Below are 18,870 nucleotides of genomic sequence, written 5' to 3'. Positions count from 1 at the left end.
GGTCTCTCTCGGTCTCTCTCTCGGAATCTCTCTCGGTCTCTCTCTCTCTCGGTCTCTCTCAGTCCCTCTCTCTTGGTCCCTCTCTCTCTCTCTCGCTCCCTCTCTCTCGCTCCCTCTCTCTCGCTCCCTCTCTCTCAGTCTCTCTCTTTCGGTCCCTCTCCGTCTCGGTCTCTCTCTCGGTCTCTCTCTCGGTCTCTCTCTCGGTCTCTCTCTCGGTCTCGGTCTCTCTCTCGGTCTCGGTGTCTCGGTCCCTCTCTCGGTCCCTCTCTCTCTCTCGGTCCCTCTCTCTCTCGGTCCCTCTCTCTCTCTCGGTCCCTCTCTCGATCCCGCTCTCTCTCTTGTTCTCTCGGTCTCTCTCTGTCGGTCTCGGTCTCTCTCTTGGTCTCTCTCTCTCTCGGTCTCTCTCTTGGTCTCGGTCTCTCTCTCTCTCGGTCTCTCTCTCTCGGGATCTCTCCCTCGGTCTCTCGGTCTCCCTCAGTCTCTCTCTCTCGGTCCCTCTCGGTCCCTCGGTTCTTCTATCTCTCTCTTGGTCCCTCTCTCTCAGTCCCTCTCGGTCTCTCTCTCTCTCTGAGTCTCGGTCTCTCTCTCGGTCTCAGTCTCTCTCTCGGTCTCGGTCTCTCTCTCGGTCTCGGTCCCTCTCTCTCTCTCGGTCTCTCTCTCTCTCTCTCTCTCGGTCTCTCTCTCTCAGTCTCTCTCGGTATCTCTCCCTCTGTCTCTCGGTCTCTCTCAGTCTCTCTCTCTCGGTCCCTCTCGGTCCCTCGGTTCTTCTCTCTCTCTCTTGGTCCCTTTCTCTCGGTCTCGGTGTCTCTCTCTCTCTCTCGGTCTCTCTCTCTCTCTCTCTCTCTCGGTCTCGGTCTCTCTCTCGGTCTCGGTCTCTCTCTCTCTCTCGGTCTCTCTCTCTTGGTCTCGGTCTCTCTGTCTAGGTCTCTCTTGGTCTCTCTCTCGGAATCTCTCTCGGTCTCTCTCTCTCTCAGTCTCTCTCAGTCCCTCGGTCCCTCTCTCTTGGTCCCTCTCTCTCTCTCTCGCTCCCTCTCTCTCGCTCCCTCTCTCTCGCTCCCTCTCTCTCAGTCTCTCTCTTTCGGTCCCTCTCCGTCTCGGTCTCGCTCTCGGTCTCTCTCTCGGTCTCTCTCTCGGTCTCTCTCTCGGTCTCGGTCTCTCTCTCGGTCTCGGTCTCTCGGTCCCTCTCTCGGTCCCTCTCTCTCTCTCGGTCCCTCTCTCTCTCTCGGTCCCTCTCTCGATCCCGCTCTCTCTCTTGTTCTCTCGGTCTCTCTCTCTAGATCTCGGTCTCTCTCTTGGTCTCTCTCTCTCTCGGTCCCTCTCTCTCTCTCTCTCTCTCGGTCTCTCTCTCTCAGTCTCTCTCGGTATCTCTCCCTCGGTCTCTCGGTCTCTCTCGGTCTCTCTCAGTCTCTCTCTCTCGGTCCCTCTCGGTCCCTCGGTTCTTCTCTCTCTCTCTTGGTCCCTCTCTCTCGGTCTCGGTCTCTCTCTCTCTCTCAGTCTCGGTCTCTCTCTCTCGGTCTCGGTCTCTCTCTCTCTCTCTCTCTCGGTCCCTCGGACTCTCTCTCTCTCTCGGTCCCTCGTTCTCTCTCTCTCTCGGTCCCTCGGTCTCTCTCTCTCTCTCAGTCCCTCGGTCTCTCTCTCTCTCACGGTCTCTCTCATCTCGGTCTCTCTCTCTCTCGGTCCCTCTCTCTCGGTCCCTCTCGGTCTCTCTCTCCGTCTCGGTGTCTCTCTCTCGGTCTCAGTCTCTCGGTCTATCTCTCAGTCTCAGTCTCTCTTGGTCCCTCTCTCTCAGTCCCTCCCTCTAGGTACCTCTCACTCTCTCTCTCTCTCGGTCTCTCTCTCTCCCGATCTCTCTGTCTCTCGGTCCCTCGGTCTCTCTCTCTCTCTCTCGGTCCCTCAGTCTCTCTCTCTTTCTCTCGGTCCCTCGGTCTCTCTCTCTCTCTCTCTCTCGGTCCCTCGGTCTCTCTCTCACGGTCTCGGTCTCTCTCTTGGTCTCTCGGACTCTCTCTCTCTCTCGGTCCCTCGTTCTCTCTCTCTCTCTCAGTCCCTCGGTCACTCTCTCTCTCTCGGTCTCTCTCTCTCTCTCTCTCTCTCGGTCTCTCTCTCTCTCTCTGTCTCTCTCTCTCTCGGTCTCTCTCTCTCTCTCTGTCTCTCTCTCTCTCGGTCTCTATCTCTCTCTCGGTCTCTCTCTCTCTCGGTCTCTTGGTCTCTCTCTCTCTCGGTCTCTCTCTCTCTTGGTCTCTCTCAGTCCCTCGGTCCCTCTCTCTTGGTCCCTCTCTCTCTCTCTCGCTCCCTCTCTCTCGCTCCCTCTCTCTCAGTCTCTCTCTTTCGGTCCCTCTCCGTCTCGGTCTCTCCGTCTCGGTCTCTCTCTCGGTCCGTCTCTCGGTCCTGCTCTCTCTCTCGGTCTCGGTCTCTCTCTCGGTCTCTCTCTCGGTCTCTCTCTCTCTCAGTCTCTCTCTCTCTCAGTCTCTCTCTCTCTCTCGGTCTCTCTCTCGGTCTCGGTCTGTCTCTCGGTCCCTCTCTCTCTTTCGGTCCCTCTCTCGGTCCCTCTCTCTCTCTCGGTCCCTCTATAGGTCTCTCTCTCGGTCTCGGTCCCTCTCTCTCTCTCTCTCTCTCTCTCAGTCTCTCTCTCTCTCTCTGTCTCGGTCTCTCTCTCTCTCTCTCTCTGTCTCTCTGTCTCTCTCTCTCTCGGTCTCTCTCTCTCTCTCGGTCTCTCTCTCTCTCGGTCTCTTGGTCTCTCTCTCTCTCGGTCTCTCTCTCTCTTGGTCTCTCTCAGTCCCTCGGTCCCTCTCTCTCGGTCCCTCTCTCTCTCTCTCGCTCCCTCTCTCTCGCTCCCTCTCTCTCGCTCCCTCTCTCTCGGTCTCTCTCTTTCTGTCCCTCTCCGTCTCGGTCTCTCTCTCCGTCTCGGTGTCTCTCTCTCGGTCTCAGTCTCTCGGTCTATCTCTCAGTCTCAGTCTCTCTTGGTCCCTCTCTCTCAGTCCCTCCCTCTAGGTACCTCTCACTCTCTCTCTCTCTCGGTCTCTCTCTCTCCCGATCTCTCTGTCTCTCGGTCCCTCGGTCTCTCTCTCTCTCTCTCTCTCGGTCCCTCAGTCTCTCTCTCTTTCTCTCGGTCCCTCGGTCTCTCTCTCTCTCTCGGTCCCTCGGTCTCTCTCTCACGGTCTCGGTCTCTCTCTTGGTCTCTCGGACTCTCTCTCTCTCTCGGTCCCTCGTTCTCTCTCTCTCTCTCAGTCCCTCGGTCACTCTCTCTCTCTCGGTCTCTCTCTCTCTCTCTCTATCTCGGTCTCTCTCTCCCTCTCTCTCTCTGTCTCTCTCTCTCTCGGTCTCTATCTCTCTCTCGGTCTCTCTCTCTCTCGGTCTCTTGGTCTCTCTCTCTCTCGGTCTCTCTCTCTCTTGGTCTCTCTCAGTCCCTCGGTCCCTCTCTCTTGGTCCCTCTCTCTCTCTCTCGCTCCCTCTCTCTCGCTCCCTCTCTCTCAGTCTCTCTCTTTCGGTCCCTCTCCGTCTCGGTCTCTCCGTCTCGGTCTCTCTCTCGGTCCGTCTCTCGGTCCTGCTCTCTCTCTCGGTCTCTCTCTCGGTCTCGGTCTCTCTCTCGGTCTCTCTCTCTCTCAGTCTCTCTCTCTCTCAGTCTCTCTCTCTCTCTCGGTCTCTCTCTCGGTCTCGGTCTGTCTCTCGGTCCCTCTCTCTCTTTCGGTCCCTCTCTCGGTCCCTCTCTCTCTCTCGGTCCCTCTCTCGGTCGCTCTATCGGTCTCTCTCTCGGTCTCGGTCCCTCTCTCTCTCTCTCTCTCTCTCTCTCTCAGTCTCTCTCTCTCTCTCTGTCTCGGTCTCTCTGTCTCCCTCTCTCTCGCTCCCTCTCTCTCAGTCTCTCTCTTTCGGTCCCTCTCCGTCTCGGTCTCTCCGTCTCGGTCTCTCTCTCGGTCCGTCTCTCGGTCCTGCTCTCTCTCTCGGTCTCGGTCTCTCTCTCGGTCTCTCTCTCGGTCTCTCTCTCTCTCAGTCTCTCTCTCTCTCAGTCTCTCTCTCTCTCTCGGTCTCTCTCTCGGTCTCGGTCTGTCTCTCGGTCCCTCTCTCTCTTTCGGTCCCTCTCTCGGTCCCTCTCTCTCTCTCGGTCCCTCTATAGGTCTCTCTCTCGGTCTCGGTCCCTCTCTCTCTCTCTCTCTCTCTCTCAGTCTCTCTCTCTCTCTCTGTCTCGGTCTCTCTCTCTCTCTCTCTCTGTCTCTCTGTCTCTCTCTCTCTCGGTCTCTCTCTCTCTCTCGGTCTCTCTCTCTCTCGGTCTCTTGGTCTCTCTCTCTCTCGGTCTCTCTCTCTCTTGGTCTCTCTCAGTCCCTCGGTCCCTCTCTCTCGGTCCCTCTCTCTCTCTCTCGCTCCCTCTCTCTCGCTCCCTCTCTCTCGCTCCCTCTCTCTCGGTCTCTCTCTTTCTGTCCCTCTCCGTCTCGGTCTCTCTCTCCGTCTCGGTGTCTCTCTCTCGGTCTCAGTCTCTCGGTCTATCTCTCAGTCTCAGTCTCTCTTGGTCCCTCTCTCTCAGTCCCTCCCTCTATGTACCTCTCACTCTCTCTCTCTCTCGGTCTCTCTCTCTCCCGATCTCTCTGTCTCTCGGTCCCTCGGTCTCTCTCTCTCTCTCTCGGTCCCTCAGTCTCTCTCTCTTTCTCTCGGTCCCTCGGTCTCTCTCTCTCTCTCTCTCTCGGTCCCTCGGTCTCTCTCTCACGGTCTCGGTCTCTCTCTTGGTCTCTCGGACTCTCTCTCTCTCTCGGTCCCTCGTTCTCTCTCTCTCTCTCAGTCCCTCGGTCACTCTCTCTCTCTCGGTCTCTCTCTCTCTCTCTCTATCTCGGTCTCTCTCTCCCTCTCTCTCTCTGTCTCTCTCTCTCTCGGTCTCTATCTCTCTCTCGGTCTCTCTCTCTCTCGGTCTCTTGGTCTCTCTCTCTCTCGGTCTCTCTCTCTCTTGGTCTCTCTCAGTCCCTCGGTCCCTCTCTCTTGGTCCCTCTCTCTCTCTCTCGCTCCCTCTCTCTCGCTCCCTCTCTCTCAGTCTCTCTCTTTCGGTCCCTCTCCGTCTCGGTCTCTCCGTCTCGGTCTCTCTCTCGGTCCGTCTCTCGGTCCTGCTCTCTCTCTCGGTCTCTCTCTCGGTCTCGGTCTCTCTCTCGGTCTCTCTCTCTCTCAGTCTCTCTCTCTCTCAGTCTCTCTCTCTCTCTCTCTCTCTCTCTCAGTCTCGGTCTCTCTCTCTCGGTCTCGGTCTCTCTCTCTCTCTCTCTCTCGGTCCCTCGGACTCTCTCTCTCTCTCGGTCCCTCGTTCTCTCTCTCTCTCGGTCCCTCGGTCTCTCTCTCTCTCTCAGTCCCTCGGTCTCTCTCTCTCTCTCGGTCTCTCTCTCGGTCTCGGTCTCTCTCTCTCTCGGTCCCTCTCTCTCAGTCCCTCTCGGTCTCTCTCTCCGTCTCGGTGTCTCTCTCTCGGTCTCAGTCTCTCGGTCTATCTCTCAGTCTCAGTCTCTCTTGGTCCCTCTCTCTCAGTCCCTCCCTCTAGGTACCTCTCACTCTCTCTCTCTCTCGGTCTCTCTCTCTCCCGATCTCTCTGTCTCTCGGTCCCTCGGTCTCTCTCTCTCTCTCTCGGTCCCTCAGTCTCTCTCTCTTTCTCTCGGTCCCTCGGTCTCTCTCTCTCTCTCTCTCTCGGTCCCTCGGTCTCTCTCTCACGGTCTCGGTCTCTCTCTTGGTCTCTCGGAATCTCTCTCTCTCTCGGTCCCTCGTTCTCTCTCTCTCTCTCAGTCCCTCGGTCACTCTCTCTCTCTCGGTCTCTCTCTCTCTCTATCTCGGTCTCTCTCTTTCTCGGTCTCTCTCTCTCTTGGTCTCTCTCAGTCCCTTGGTCCCTCTCTCTCTCTCTCGCTCCCTCTCTCTCGCTCCCTCTCTCTCAGTCTCTCTCTTTCGGTCCCTCTCCGTCTCGGTCTCTCCGTCTCGGTCTCTCTCTCGGTCCGTCTCTCGGTCCTGCTCTCTCTCTCGGTCTCTCTCTCGGTCTCGGTCTCTCTCTCGGTCTCTCTCTCTCTCAGTCTCTCTCTCTCTCAGTCTCTCTCTCTCTCTCGGTCTCTCTCTCGGTCTCGGTCTGTCTCTCGGTCCCTCTCTCTCTTTCGGTCCCTCTCTCGGTCCCTCTCTCTCTCTCGGTCCCTCTCTCGGTCCCTCTATCGGTCTCTCTCTCGGTCTCGGTCCCTCTCTCTCTCTCTCTCTCTCTCTCTCTCAGTCTCTCTCTCTCTCTCTGTCTCGGTCTCTCTCTCTCTCTCTCTCTGTCTCTCTGTCTCTCTCTCTCTCGGTCTCTCTCTCTCTCTCGGTCTCTCTCTCTCTCGGTCTCTTGGTCTCTCTCTCTCTCGGTCTCTCTCTCTCTTGGTCTCTCTCAGTCCCTCGGTCCCTCTCTCTCGGTCCCTCTCTCTCTCTCTCGCTCCCTCTCTCTCGCTCCCTCTCTCTCGCTCCCTCTCTCTCGGTCTCTCTCTTTCTGTCCCACTCCGTCTCGGTCTCTCTCTCCGTCTCGGTCTCTCTCTCGGTCTCTCTCTCGGTCTCTCTCTCGATCTCGTTCTCTCTCTCGGTCTCGGTCTCTCGGTCCCTCTCTCGGTCCCTCTCTCTCTCTCGGTCCCTCTCTCTCTCGGTCCCTCTCTCTCTCTCGGTCCCTCTCTCGATCCCGCTCTCTCTCTCGTTCTCTCGGTCTTGGTCTCTCTCTCTCTCGGTCTCTCTCTCTCTCTCGGTCTCTCTCTCGGTCTCTCTCTCTCTCGGTCTCTCTCTCGGTCTCGGTCTCTCTCTCTCTCGGTCTCTCTCTCTCTCGGTCTCTCGGTCTCCCTCAGTCTCTCTCTCTCGGTCCCTCTTGGTCCCTCGGTTCTTCTATCTCTCTCTTGGTCCCTCTCTCTCGGTCCCTCTCGGTCTCTCTCTCTCTCTGGGTCTCGGTCTCTCTCTCGGTCTCAGTCTCTCTCTCTCTCTCGGTCTCGGTATCTCTCTCGGTCTCGGTCCCTCTCTCTCTCTCTGTCTCTCTCTCTCTCTCGGTCTCTCTCTCTCAGTCTCTCTCGGTATCTCTCCCTCAGTCTTTCGGTCTCTCTCAGTCTCTCTCTCTCGGTCCCTCTCGGTCCCTCGGTTCTTCTCTCTCTCTCTTGGTCCCTCTCTCTCGGTCTCGGTCTCGGTCTCTCTCTCTCGGTCTCGGTCTCTCTCTCTCTCTCTCGGTCTCGGTCTCTCTCTCGGTCTCTCTCTCTCTCTCGGTCTCTCTCTCTCGGTCTCGGTCTCTCTCTCTCTCTCTCGGTCTCTCTCTCTTGGTCTCGGTCTCTCTCTCTGTCTAGGTCTCTCTTGGTCTCTCTCTCGGAATCTCTCTCGGTCTCTCTCTCTCTCGGTCTCTCTCAGTCCCTCGGTCCCTCTCTCTTGGTCCCTCTCTCTCTCTCTCGCTCCCTCTCTCTCGCTCCCTCTCTCTCGCTCCCTCTCTCTCAGTCTCTCTCTTTCGGTCCCTCTCCGTCTCGGTCTCTCTCTCGGTCTCTCTCTCGGTCTCTCTCTCAGTCTCTCTCTCGGTCTCGGTCTCTCTCTCTCGGTCCCTCTCGGTCTCTCTCTCTCTCTCTGTCTCTCTCTCTCGGTCCCTCTCTCGGTCCCTCTCTCTCTCTCGGTCCCTCTCTTGGTCCCTCTCTCTCTCGGTCCCTCTCTCTCTCTCTCTCTCAGTCTCTCTCTCTGTCTCGGCCTCTCTCGGTCTCTCTCTCTCTTTCGGTCTCTCTCTCTCTCTCGGTCTCTCTCTCTCTCTCGGTCTCTCTCAGTCCCTCGGTCCCTCTCTCTTGGTCCCTCTCCCTCTCTCTCGCTCCCTCTCTCTCGCTCCCTCTCTCTCGCTCCCTTTCTCTCGGTCTCACTCTCGGTCTCATTCTCGGTCTCAGTCTCTCTCTCTTTTGGTCTCTCTCTCTCTCGGTCTCTCTCTCTCTCTCTCTCTCGGTCTCGGTCTCTCTCTTGGTCTCGGTCTCTCTCTCTCTCTCGGTCTCTCTCTCTTGGTCTCGGTCTCTCTGTCTAGGTCTCTCTTGGTCTCTCTCTCGGAATCTCTCTCGGTCTCTCTCTCTCTCGGTCTCTCTCAGTCCCTCGGTCCCTCTCTCTTGGTCCCTCTCTCTCTCTCTCGCTCCCTCTCTCTCGCTCCCTCTCTCTCGCTCCCTCTCTCTCAGTCTCTCTCTTTCGGTCCCTCTCCGTCTCGGTCTCGCTCTCGGTCTCTCTCTCGGTCTCTCTCTCGGTCTCTCTCTCGTTCTCGGTCTCTCTCTCGGTCTCGGTGTCTCTCTCTCTCTCTCGGTCTCTCTCTCTCTCTCTCTCTCGGTCTCGGTCTCTCTCTCGGTCTCGGTCTCTCTCTCTCTCTCGGTCTCTCTCTCTTGGTCTCGGTCTCTCTGTCTAGGTCTCTCTTGTTCTCTCTCTCGGAATCTCTCTCGGTCTCTCTCTCTCTCGGTCTCTCTCAGTCCCTCGGTCCCTCTCTCTTGGTCCCTCTCTCTCTCTCTCGCTCCCTCTCTCTCTCCCTCTCTCTCAGTCTCTCTCTTTCGGTCCCTCTCCGTCTCGGTCTCGCTCTCGGTCTCTCTCTCGGTCTCTCTCTCGGTCTCTCTCTCGGTCTCGGTCTCTCTCTCGGTCTCGGTGTCTCGGTCCCTCTCTCGGTCCCTCTCTCTCTCTCGGTCCCTCTCTCTCTCTCGGTCCCTCTCTCGATCCCGCTCTCTCTCTTGCTCTCTCGGTCTCTCTCTCTCGGTCTCGGTCTCTCTCTTGGTCCCTCTCTCTCGGTCTCGGTGTCTCTCTCTCTCTTTCGGTCTCGGTCTCTCTCAGTCTCGGTCTCTCTCTCGGTCTCGGTCTCTCTCTCTCTCTCGGTCTCTCTCTCTCTCTCGGTCTCTCTCTCTCGGTCTCGGTCTCTCTCTCTGTCTAGGTCTCTCTCGGTCTCTCTCTCGGAATCTCTCTCGGTCTCTCTCTCTCTCGGTCTCTCTCAGTCCCTCAGTCCCTCTCTCTTGGTCCCTCTCTCTCTCTCTCGCTCCCTCTCTCTCGCTCCCTCTCTCTCAGTCTCTCTCTTTCGGTCCCTCTCCGTCTCGGTCTCTCTCTCGGTCTCTCTCTCGGTCTCTCTCTCGGTCTCTCTCTCGGTCTCGGTCTCTCTCTCGGTCTCGTTCTCTCGGTCCCTCTCTCGGTCCCTCTCTCTCTCTCGGTCCCTCTCTCTCTCGGTCCCTCTCTCTCTCTCGGTCCCTCTCTCTCTCTCGGTCCGTCTCTCGATCCCGCTCTCTCTCTTGTTCTCTCGGTCTCTCTCTCTCGGTCTCGGTCTCTCTCTCTCGGTCTCGGTCTCTCTCTCTCGGTCTCGGTCTCTCTCTCTCGGTCTCGGTCTCTCTCTTGGTCTCTCTCTCGGTCTCGGTCTCTCTCTCTCTCGGTCTCATTCTCTCGGGATCTCTCCCTCGGTCTCTCGGTCTCCCTCAGTCTCTCTCTCTCGGTCCCTCTCAGTCCCTCGGTTCTTCTCTCTCTCTCTTGGTCCCTCTCTCTCAGTCCCTCTCGGTCTCTCTCTCTCTCTGGGTCTCGGTCTCTCTCTCGGTCTCAGCCTCTCTCTCGGTCTCTCTCTCGGTCTCGGTCCCTCTCACTCTCTCGGTCTCTCTCTCTCTCTCTCTCTCTCTCTCTCAGTCTCTCTCTCTCAGTCTCTCTCGGTATCTCTCCCTCGGTCTCTCGGTCTCTCTCAGTCTCTCTCTCTCGGTCCCTCTCGTTCCCTCGGTTCTTCTCTCTCTCTCTTGGTCCCTCTCTCTCGGTCTCGGTGTCTCTCTCTCTCTCTCTGTCTCGGTCTCTCTCTCTCTCTCAGTCTCGGTCTCTCTCTCTCGGTCTCGGTCTCTCTCTCTCTCTCGATCCCTCAGTCTCTCTCTCACGGTCTCGGTCTCTCTCTTGGTCTCTCGGTCTCTCTCTCTCTCTCTCTCGGTCCCTCGGACTCTCTCTCTCTCTCGGTCCCTCGTTCTCTCTCTCTCTCGGTCCCTCGGTCTCTCTCTCTCTCTCTCATCTCGGTCTCTCTTTCTCTCGGTCCCTCTCTCTCGGTCTCTCTCTCGGTCTCTCTCTCGGTCTCGGTCTCTCTCTCGGTCTCGGTCTCTCGGTCCCTCTCTCTCTCTCGGTCCCTCTCTCTCTCTCGGTCCCTCTCTCGATCCCGCTCTCTCTCTTGTTCTCTCGGTCTCTCTCTCTCTCTCGGTCTCTCTCTCTCTCGGTCTCTCTCTCTCCGGATCTCTCCCTCGGTCTCTCGGTCTCCCTCAGTCTCTCTCTCTCGGTCCCTCTCGGTCCCTCGGTTCTTCTATCTCTCTCTTGGTCCCTCTCTCTCAGTCCCTCTCGGTCTCTATCTCTCTCTGGGTCTCGGTCTCTCTCTCGGTCTCAGTCTCTCTCTCGGTCTCTCTCTCGGTCTCGGTCCCTCTCTCTCTCTCGGTCTCTCTCTCTCTCTCTCTCTCTCTCGGTCTCTCTCTCTCAGTCTCTCTCGGTATCTCTCCCTCGGTCTCTCGGTCTCTCTCAGTCTCTCTCTCTCGGTCCCTCTCGGTCCCTCGGTTCTTCTCTCTCTCTCTCTTGGTCCCTCTCTCTCGTTCTCGGTGTCCCTCTCTCTCTCTCGGTCTCGGTCTCTCTCTCTCTCTCAGTCTCGGTCTCTCTCTCTCGGTCTCGGTCTCTCTCTCTCTCTCGGTCTCGGTCTCTCTCTCTCTCTCGGTCTCTCTCTCTCGGTCTCGGTCTCTCTCTCTGTCTAGGTCTCTCTCGGTCTCTCTCTCTCGGTCTCTCTCGGTCTCTCTCTCTCTCTCTCTCGGTCCCTCGGACTCTCTCTCTCTCTCGGTCCCTCGTTCTCCCTCTCTCTCGGTCCCTCGGTCTCTCTCTCTCTCTCAGTCCCTCGGTCTCTCTCTCTCTCTCTGTCTAGGTCTCTCTCAGTCTCTCTCTCTCCGTCTCTCTCTCAGTCTTGGTCCCTCTCTCTCTCTCGGTCTCTCTCTCTCTCTCGGTCTCGGTCTCTCTCTCTGTCTAGGTCTCTCTCGGTCTCTTTCTCGGAATCTCTCTCGGTCTCTGTCTCTCTCTCTCGGTCCCTCTCGGTCTCTCTCTCTCTCTCTGTCTCTCTCTCTCGGTCCCTCTCTCGGTCCCTCTCTCTCTCTCGGTCCCTCTCTCGGTCCCTCTCTCTCTCGGTCCCTCTCTCTCTCTCTCTCTCAGTCTCTCTCTCTGTCTCGGCCTCTCTCGGCCTCTCTCTCTCTCTCGGTCTCTCTCTCTCTCTCGGTCTCTCTCACTCTCGGTCTCTCTCATTCCCTCGGACCCTCTCTCTTGGTCCCTCTCCCTCTCTCTCGCTCCCTCTCTCTCGCTCCCTCTCTCTCGGTCTCACTCTCCGTCTCATTCTCGGTCTCGGTCTCTCTCTCTCTTGGTCTCTCTCTCTCTCGGTCTCTCTCTCTCTCGGTTTCTCTCTCTCAGTCTCTCTCTCTCGGTCTCTCTCTCAGTCTCTCTCTCGGTCCCTCTCTCTCGGTCCTTCCCTCTCGGTCCCTCTCCTGCTCTCTCTCTCTCTCTCTCGGTCTCTCTCTCTCCCGATCTCTCTGTCTCTCGGTCCCTCGGTCTCTCTCTCTCTCTCTCGGTCCCTCAGTCTCTCCCTCTCTCTCTCGGTCCCTCGGTCTCTGTCTCTCTCTCTCTTTCTCTCTCGGTCTCTCTCTCTCACAGTCTCGCTCTCTCTTGGTCTCTCAGTCTCTCTCGGTCTCTCTCGGTCACTCTCTCTCGGTCCCTCTCTGTCCCTCGGTTCTTCTCTCTCTCTCTTGGTCCCTCTCTCTCGGTCTCGGTGTCTCTCTCTCTCTCTCGGTCTCGGTCTCTCTCTCTCTCTCTCAGTCTCGGTCTCTCTCTCTCGGTCTCGGTCTCTCTCTCTGTCTAGGTCTCTCTCGGTCTCTCTCTCGGAATCTCTCTCGGTCTCTCTCTCTCTCGGTCTCTCTCAGTCCCTCTCTCTTGGTCCCTCTCTCTCTCTCTCGCTCCCTCTCTCTCGCTCCCTCTCTCTCGCTCCCTCTCTCTCAGTCTCTCTCTTTCGGTCCCTCTCCGTCTCGGTCTCTCTCTCGGTCTCTCTCTCGGTCTCTCTCTCGGTCTCTCTCTCGGTCTCGGTCTCTCTCTCGGTCTCGGTGTCTCGGTCCCTCTCTCGGTCCCTCTCTCTCTCTCGGTCCCTCTCTCTCTCGGTCCCTCTCTCTCTCTCGGTCCCTCTCTCGATCCCGCTCTCTCTCTTGTTCTCTCGGTCTCTCTCTGTCGGTCTCGGTCTCTCTCTTGGTCTCTCTCTCTCTCGGTCTCTCTCTTGGTCTCGGTCTCTCTCTCTCTCGGTCTCTCTCTCTCGGGATCTCTCCCTCGGTCTCTCGGTCTCCCTCAGTCTCTCTCTCTCGGTCCCTCTCGGTCCCTCGGTTCTTCTATCTCTCTCTTGGTCCCTCTCTCTCAGTCCCTCTCGGTCTCTCTCTCTCTCTGAGTCTCGGTCTCTCTCTCGGTCTCAGTCTCTCTCTCGGTCTCGGTCTCTCTCTCGGTCTCGGTCCCTCTCTCTCTCTCGGTCTCTCTCTCTCTCTCTCTCTCGGTCTCTCTCTCTCAGTCTCTCTCGGTATCTCTCCCTCTGTCTCTCGGTCTCTCTCAGTCTCTCTCTCTCGGTCCCTCTCGGTCCCTCGGTTCTTCTCTCTCTCTCTTGGTCCCTTTCTCTCGGTCTCGGTGTCTCTCTCTCTCTCTCGGTCTCTCTCTCTCTCTCTCTCTCTCGGTCTCGGTCTCTCTCTCGGTCTCGGTCTCTCTCTCTCTCTCGGTCTCTCTCTCTTGGTCTCGGTCTCTCTGTCTAGGTCTCTCTTGGTCTCTCTCTCGGAATCTCTCTCGGTCTCTCTCTCTCTCAGTCTCTCTCAGTCCCTCGGTCCCTCTCTCTTGGTCCCTCTCTCTCTCTCTCGCTCCCTCTCTCTCGCTCCCTCTCTCTCGCTCCCTCTCTCTCAGTCTCTCTCTTTCGGTCCCTCTCCGTCTCGGTCTCGCTCTCGGTCTCTCTCTCGGTCTCTCTCTCGGTCTCTCTCTCGGTCTCGGTCTCTCTCTCGGTCTCGGTCTCTCGGTCCCTCTCTCGGTCCCTCTCTCTCTCTCGGTCCCTCTCTCTCTCTCGGTCCCTCTCTCGATCCCGCTCTCTCTCTTGTTCTCTCGGTCTCTCTCTCTAGATCTCGGTCTCTCTCTTGGTCTCTCTCTCTCTCGGTCCCTCTCTCTCTCTCTCTCTCTCGGTCTCTCTCTCTCAGTCTCTCTCGGTATCTCTCCCTCGGTCTCTCGGTCTCTCTCGGTCTCTCTCAGTCTCTCTCTCTCGGTCCCTCTCGGTCCCTCGGTTCTTCTCTCTCTCTCTTGGTCCCTCTCTCTCGGTCTCGGTCTCTCTCTCTCTCTCAGTCTCGGTCTCTCTCTCTCGGTCTCGGTCTCTCTCTCTCTCTCTCTCTCGGTCCCTCGGACTCTCTCTCTCTCTCGGTCCCTCGTTCTCTCTCTCTCTCGGTCCCTCGGTCTCTCTCTCTCTCTCAGTCCCTCGGTCTCTCTCTCTCTCACGGTCTCTCTCATCTCGGTCTCTCTCTCTCTCGGTCCCTCTCTCTCGGTCCCTCTCGGTCTCTCTCTCCGTCTCGGTGTCTCTCTCTCGGTCTCAGTCTCTCGGTCTATCTCTCAGTCTCAGTCTCTCTTGGTCCCTCTCTCTCAGTCCCTCCCTCTAGGTACCTCTCACTCTCTCTCTCTCTCGGTCTCTCTCTCTCCCGATCTCTCTGTCTCTCGGTCCCTCGGTCTCTCTCTCTCTCTCTCGGTCCCTCAGTCTCTCTCTCTTTCTCTCGGTCCCTCGGTCTCTCTCTCTCTCTCTCTCTCGGTCCCTCGGTCTCTCTCTCACGGTCTCGGTCTCTCTCTTGGTCTCTCGGACTCTCTCTCTCTCTCGGTCCCTCGTTCTCTCTCTCTCTCTCAGTCCCTCGGTCACTCTCTCTCTCTCGGTCTCTCTCTCTCTCTCTCTCTCTCGGTCTCTCTCTCTCTCTCTGTCTCTCTCTCTCTCGGTCTCTATCTCTCTCTCGGTCTCTCTCTCTCTCGGTCTCTTGGTCTCTCTCTCTCTCGGTCTCTCTCTCTCTTGGTCTCTCTCAGTCCCTCGGTCCCTCTCTCTTGGTCCCTCTCTCTCTCTCTCGCTCCCTCTCTCTCGCTCCCTCTCTCTCAGTCTCTCTCTTTCGGTCCCTCTCCGTCTCGGTCTCTCCGTCTCGGTCTCTCTCTCGGTCCGTCTCTCGGTCCTGCTCTCTCTCTCGGTCTCGGTCTCTCTCTCGGTCTCTCTCTCGGTCTCTCTCTCTCTCAGTCTCTCTCTCTCTCAGTCTCTCTCTCTCTCTCGGTCTCTCTCTCGGTCTCGGTCTGTCTCTCGGTCCCTCTCTCTCTTTCGGTCCCTCTCTCGGTCCCTCTCTCTCTCTCGGTCCCTCTATAGGTCTCTCTCTCGGTCTCGGTCCCTCTCTCTCTCTCTCTCTCTCTCTCAGTCTCTCTCTCTCTCTCTGTCTCGGTCTCTCTCTCTCTCTCTCTCTGTCTCTCTGTCTCTCTCTCTCTCGGTCTCTCTCTCTCTCTCTCGGTCTCTCTCTCTCTCGGTCTCTTGGTCTCTCTCTCTCTCGGTCTCTCTCTCTCTTGGTCTCTCTCAGTCCCTCGGTCCCTCTCTCTCGGTCCCTCTCTCTCTCTCTCGCTCCCTCTCTCTCGCTCCCTCTCTCTCGCTCCCTCTCTCTCGGTCTCTCTCTTTCTGTCCCTCTCCGTCTCGGTCTCTCTCTCCGTCTCGGTGTCTCTCTCTCGGTCTCAGTCTCTCGGTCTATCTCTCAGTCTCAGTCTCTCTTGGTCCCTCTCTCTCAGTCCCTCCCTCTAGGTACCTCTCACTCTCTCTCTCTCTCGGTCTCTCTCTCTCCCGATCTCTCTGTCTCTCGGTCCCTCGGTCTCTCTCTCTCTCTCTCTCTCGGTCCCTCAGTCTCTCTCTCTTTCTCTCGGTCCCTCGGTCTCTCTCTCTCTCTCTCTCTCGGTCCCTCGGTCTCTCTCTCACGGTCTCGGTCTCTCTCTTGGTCTCTCGGACTCTCTCTCTCTCTCGGTCCCTCGTTCTCTCTCTCTCTCTCAGTCCCTCGGTCACTCTCTCTCTCTCGGTCTCTCTCTCTCTCTCTCTATCTCGGTCTCTCTCTCCCTCTCTCTCTCTGTCTCTCTCTCTCTCGGTCTCTATCTCTCTCTCGGTCTCTCTCTCTCTCGGTCTCTTGGTCTCTCTCTCTCTCGGTCTCTCTCTCTCTTGGTCTCTCTCAGTCCCTCGGTCCCTCTCTCTTGGTCCCTCTCTCTCTCTCTCGCTCCCTCTCTCTCGCTCCCTCTCTCTCAGTCTCTCTCTTTCGGTCCCTCTCCGTCTCGGTCTCTCCGTCTCGGTCTCTCTCTCGGTCCGTCTCTCGGTCCTGCTCTCTCTCTCGGTCTCTCTCTCGGTCTCGGTCTCTCTCTCGGTCTCTCTCTCTCTCAGTCTCTCTCTCTCTCAGTCTCTCTCTCTCTCTCGGTCTCTCTCTCGGTCTCGGTCTGTCTCTCGGTCCCTCTCTCTCTTTCGGTCCCTCTCTCGGTCCCTCTCTCTCTCTCGGTCCCTCTCTCGGTCGCTCTATCGGTCTCTCTCTCGGTCTCGGTCCCTCTCTCTCTCTCTCTCTCTCTCAGTCTCTCTCTCTCTCTCTGTCTCGGTCTCTCTGTCTCCCTCTCTCTCGCTCCCTCTCTCTCAGTCTCTCTCTTTCGGTCCCTCTCCGTCTCGGTCTCTCCGTCTCGGTCTCTCTCTCGGTCCGTCTCTCGGTCCTGCTCTCTCTCTCGGTCTCGGTCTCTCTCTCGGTCTCTCTCTCGGTCTCTCTCTCTCTCAGTCTCTCTCTCTCTCAGTCTCTCTCTCTCTCTCGGTCTCTCTCTCGGTCTCGGTCTGTCTCTCGGTCCCTCTCTCTCTTTCGGTCCCTCTCTCGGTCCCTCTCTCTCTCTCGGTCCCTCTATAGGTCTCTCTCTCGGTCTCGGTCCCTCTCTCTCTCTCTCTCTCTCTCTCAGTCTCTCTCTCTCTCTCTGTCTCGGTCTCTCTCTCTCTCTCTCTCTGTCTCTCTGTCTCTCTCTCTCTCGGTCTCTCTCTCTCTCTCGGTCTCTCTCTCTCTCGGTCTCTTGGTCTCTCTCTCTCTCGGTCTCTCTCTCTCTTGGTCTCTCTCAGTCCCTCGGTCCCTCTCTCTCGGTCCCTCTCTCTCTCTCTCGCTCCCTCTCTCTCGCTCCCTCTCTCTCGCTCCCTCTCTCTCGGTCTCTCTCTTTCTGTCCCTCTCCGTCTCGGTCTCTCTCTCCGTCTCGGTGTCTCTCTCTCGGTCTCAGTCTCTCGGTCTATCTCTCAGTCTCAGTCTCTCTTGGTCCCTCTCTCTCAGTCCCTCCCTCTAGGTACCTCTCACTCTCTCTCTCTCTCGGTCTCTCTCTCTCCCGATCTCTCTGTCTCTCGGTCCCTCGGTCTCTCTCTCTCTCTCTCGGTCCCTCAGTCTCTCTCTCTTTCTCTCGGTCCCTCGGTCTCTCTCTCTCTCTCTCTCTCGGTCCCTCGGTCTCTCTCTCACGGTCTCGGTCTCTCTCTTGGTCTCTCGGACTCTCTCTCTCTCTCGGTCCCTCGTTCTCTCTCTCTCTCTCAGTCCCTCGGTCACTCTCTCTCTCTCGGTCTCTCTCTCTCTCTCTCTATCTCGGTCTCTCTCTCCCTCTCTCTCTCTGTCTCTCTCTCTCTCGGTCTCTATCTCTCTCTCGGTCTCTCTCTCTCTCGGTCTCTTGGTCTCTCTCTCTCTCGGTCTCTCTCTCTCTTGGTCTCTCTCAGTCCCTCGGTCCCTCTCTCTTGGTCCCTCTCTCTCTCTCTCGCTCCCTCTCTCTCGCTCCCTCTCTCTCAGTCTCTCTCTTTCGGTCCCTCTCCGTCTCGGTCTCTCCGTCTCGGTCTCTCTCTCGGTCCGTCTCTCGGTCCTGCTCTCTCTCTCGGTCTCTCTCTCGGTCTCGGTCTCTCTCTCGGTCTCTCTCTCTCTCAGTCTCTCTCTCTCTCAGTCTCTCTCTCTCTCTCTCTCTCTCAGTCTCGGTCTCTCTCTCTCGGTCTCGGTCTCTCTCTCTCTCTCTCTCTCGGTCCCTCGGACTCTCTCTCTCTCTCGGTCCCTCGTTCTCTCTCTCTCTCGGTCCCTCGGTCTCTCTCTCTCTCTCAGTCCCTCGGTCTCTCTCTCTCTCTCGGTCTCTCTCTCGGTCTCGGTCTCTCTCTCTCTCGGTCCCTCTCTCTCAGTCCCTCTCGGTCTCTCTCTCCGTCTCGGTGTCTCTCTCTCGGTCTCAGTCTCTCGGTCTATCTCTCAGTCTCAGTCTCTCTTGGTCCCTCTCTCTCAGTCCCTCCCTCTAGGTACCTCTCACTCTCTCTCTCTCTCGGTCTCTCTCTCTCCCGATCTCTCTGTCTCTCGGTCCCTCGGTCTCTCTCTCTCTCTCTCGGTCCCTCAGTCTCTCTCTCTTTCTCTCGGTCCCTCGGTCTCTCTCTCTCTCTCTCTCTCGGTCCCTCGGTCTCTCTCTCACGGTCTCGGTCTCTCTCTTGGTCTCTCGGACTCTCTCTCTCTCTCGGTCCCTCGTTCTCTCTCTCTCTCTCAGTCCCTCGGTCACTCTCTCTCTCTCGGTCTCTCTCTCTCTCTATCTCGGTCTCTCTCTTTCTCGGTCTCTCTCTCTCTTGGTCTCTCTCAGTCCCTTGGTCCCTCTCTCTCTCTCTCGCTCCCTCTCTCTCGCTCCCTCTCTCTCAGTCTCTCTCTTTCGGTCCCTCTCCGTCTCGGTCTCTCCGTCTCGGTCTCTCTCTCGGTCCGTCTCTCGGTCCTGCTCTCTCTCTCGGTCTCTCTCTCGGTCTCGGTCTCTCTCTCGGTCTCTCTCTCTCTCAGTCTCTCTCTCTCTCAGTCTCTCTCTCTCTCTCGGTCTCTCTCTCGGTCTCGGTCTGTCTCTCGGTCCCTCTCTCTCTTTCGGTCCCTCTCTCGGTCCCTCTCTCTCTCTCGGTCCCTCTCTCGGTCCCTCTATCGGTCTCTCTCTCGGTCTCGGTCCCTCTCTCTCTCTCTCTCTCTCTCTCTCTCTCTCTCTCAGTCTCTCTCTCTCTCTCTGTCTCGGTCTCTCTCTCTCTCTCTCTCTGTCTCTCTGTCTCTCTCTCTCTCGGTCTCTCTCTCTCTCTCGGTCTCTCTCTCTCTCGGTCTCTTGGTCTCTCTCTCTCTCGGTCTCTCTCTCTCTTGGTCTCTCTCAGTCCCTCGGTCCCTCTCTCTCGGTCCCTCTCTCTCTCTCTCGCTCCCTCTCTCTCGCTCCCTCTCTCTCGCTCCCTCTCTCTCGGTCTCTCTCTTTCTGTCCCACTCCGTCTCGGTCTCTCTCTCCGTCTCGGTCTCTCTCTCGGTCTCTCTCTCGGTCTCTCTCTCGATCTCGTTCTCTCTCTCGGTCTCGGTCTCTCGGTCCCTCTCTCGGTCCCTCTCTCTCTCTCGGTCCCTCTCTCTCTCGGTCCCTCTCTCTCTCTCGGTCCCTCTCTCGATCCCGCTCTCTCTCTCGTTCTCTCGGTCTTGGTCTCTCTCTCTCTCGGTCTCTCTCTCTCTCTCGGTCTCTCTCTCGGTCTCTCTCTCTCTCGGTCTCTCTCTCGGTCTCGGTCTCTCTCTCTCTCGGTCTCTCTCTCTCTCGGTCTCTCGGTCTCCCTCAGTCTCTCTCTCTCGGTCCCTCTTGGTCCCTCGGTTCTTCTATCTCTCTCTTGGTCCCTCTCTCTCGGTCCCTCTCGGTCTCTCTCTCTCTCTGGGTCTCGGTCTCTCTCTCGGTCTCAGTCTCTCTCTCTCTCTCGGTCTCGGTATCTCTCTCGGTCTCGGTCCCTCTCTCTCTCTCTGTCTCTCTCTCTCTCTCGGTCTCTCTCTCTCAGTCTCTCTCGGTATCTCTCCCTCAGTCTTTCGGTCTCTCTCAGTCTCTCTCTCTCGGTCCCTCTCGGTCCCTCGGTTC

The 18,870-nt window shown here is 57.6% G+C and overlaps 1 protein-coding gene across 1 annotated transcript in view; it reads left to right on the top strand.

The window, feature by feature from the left end:
- Positions 1-18,870, top strand: part of LOC146333960 (uncharacterized) — a 187,325-nt gene that overhangs the window by 155,613 nt on the left and 12,842 nt on the right. The window contains exons 3-5 of the mRNA XM_084825316.1: positions 16,296-16,408; positions 17,168-17,208; positions 17,812-18,037. Coding sequence (XP_084681442.1) covers positions 16,296-16,408; positions 17,168-17,208; positions 17,812-18,037 — 380 coding nt within the window. The remainder of the gene's footprint in view (positions 1-16,295; positions 16,409-17,167; positions 17,209-17,811; positions 18,038-18,870) is intronic.

Source organism: Heloderma suspectum, chromosome W (genome assembly GCF_057233095.1).
Source record: "Heloderma suspectum isolate Gila_16-S chromosome W, 16-S_ref, whole genome shotgun sequence".
NCBI classification, from domain to species: Eukaryota; Metazoa; Chordata; class Lepidosauria; order Squamata; family Helodermatidae; genus Heloderma; species Heloderma suspectum.
The sequence above is the reverse complement of the archived record's forward strand: the minus strand, read 5'-3'. Positions and strand labels throughout refer to the sequence as shown.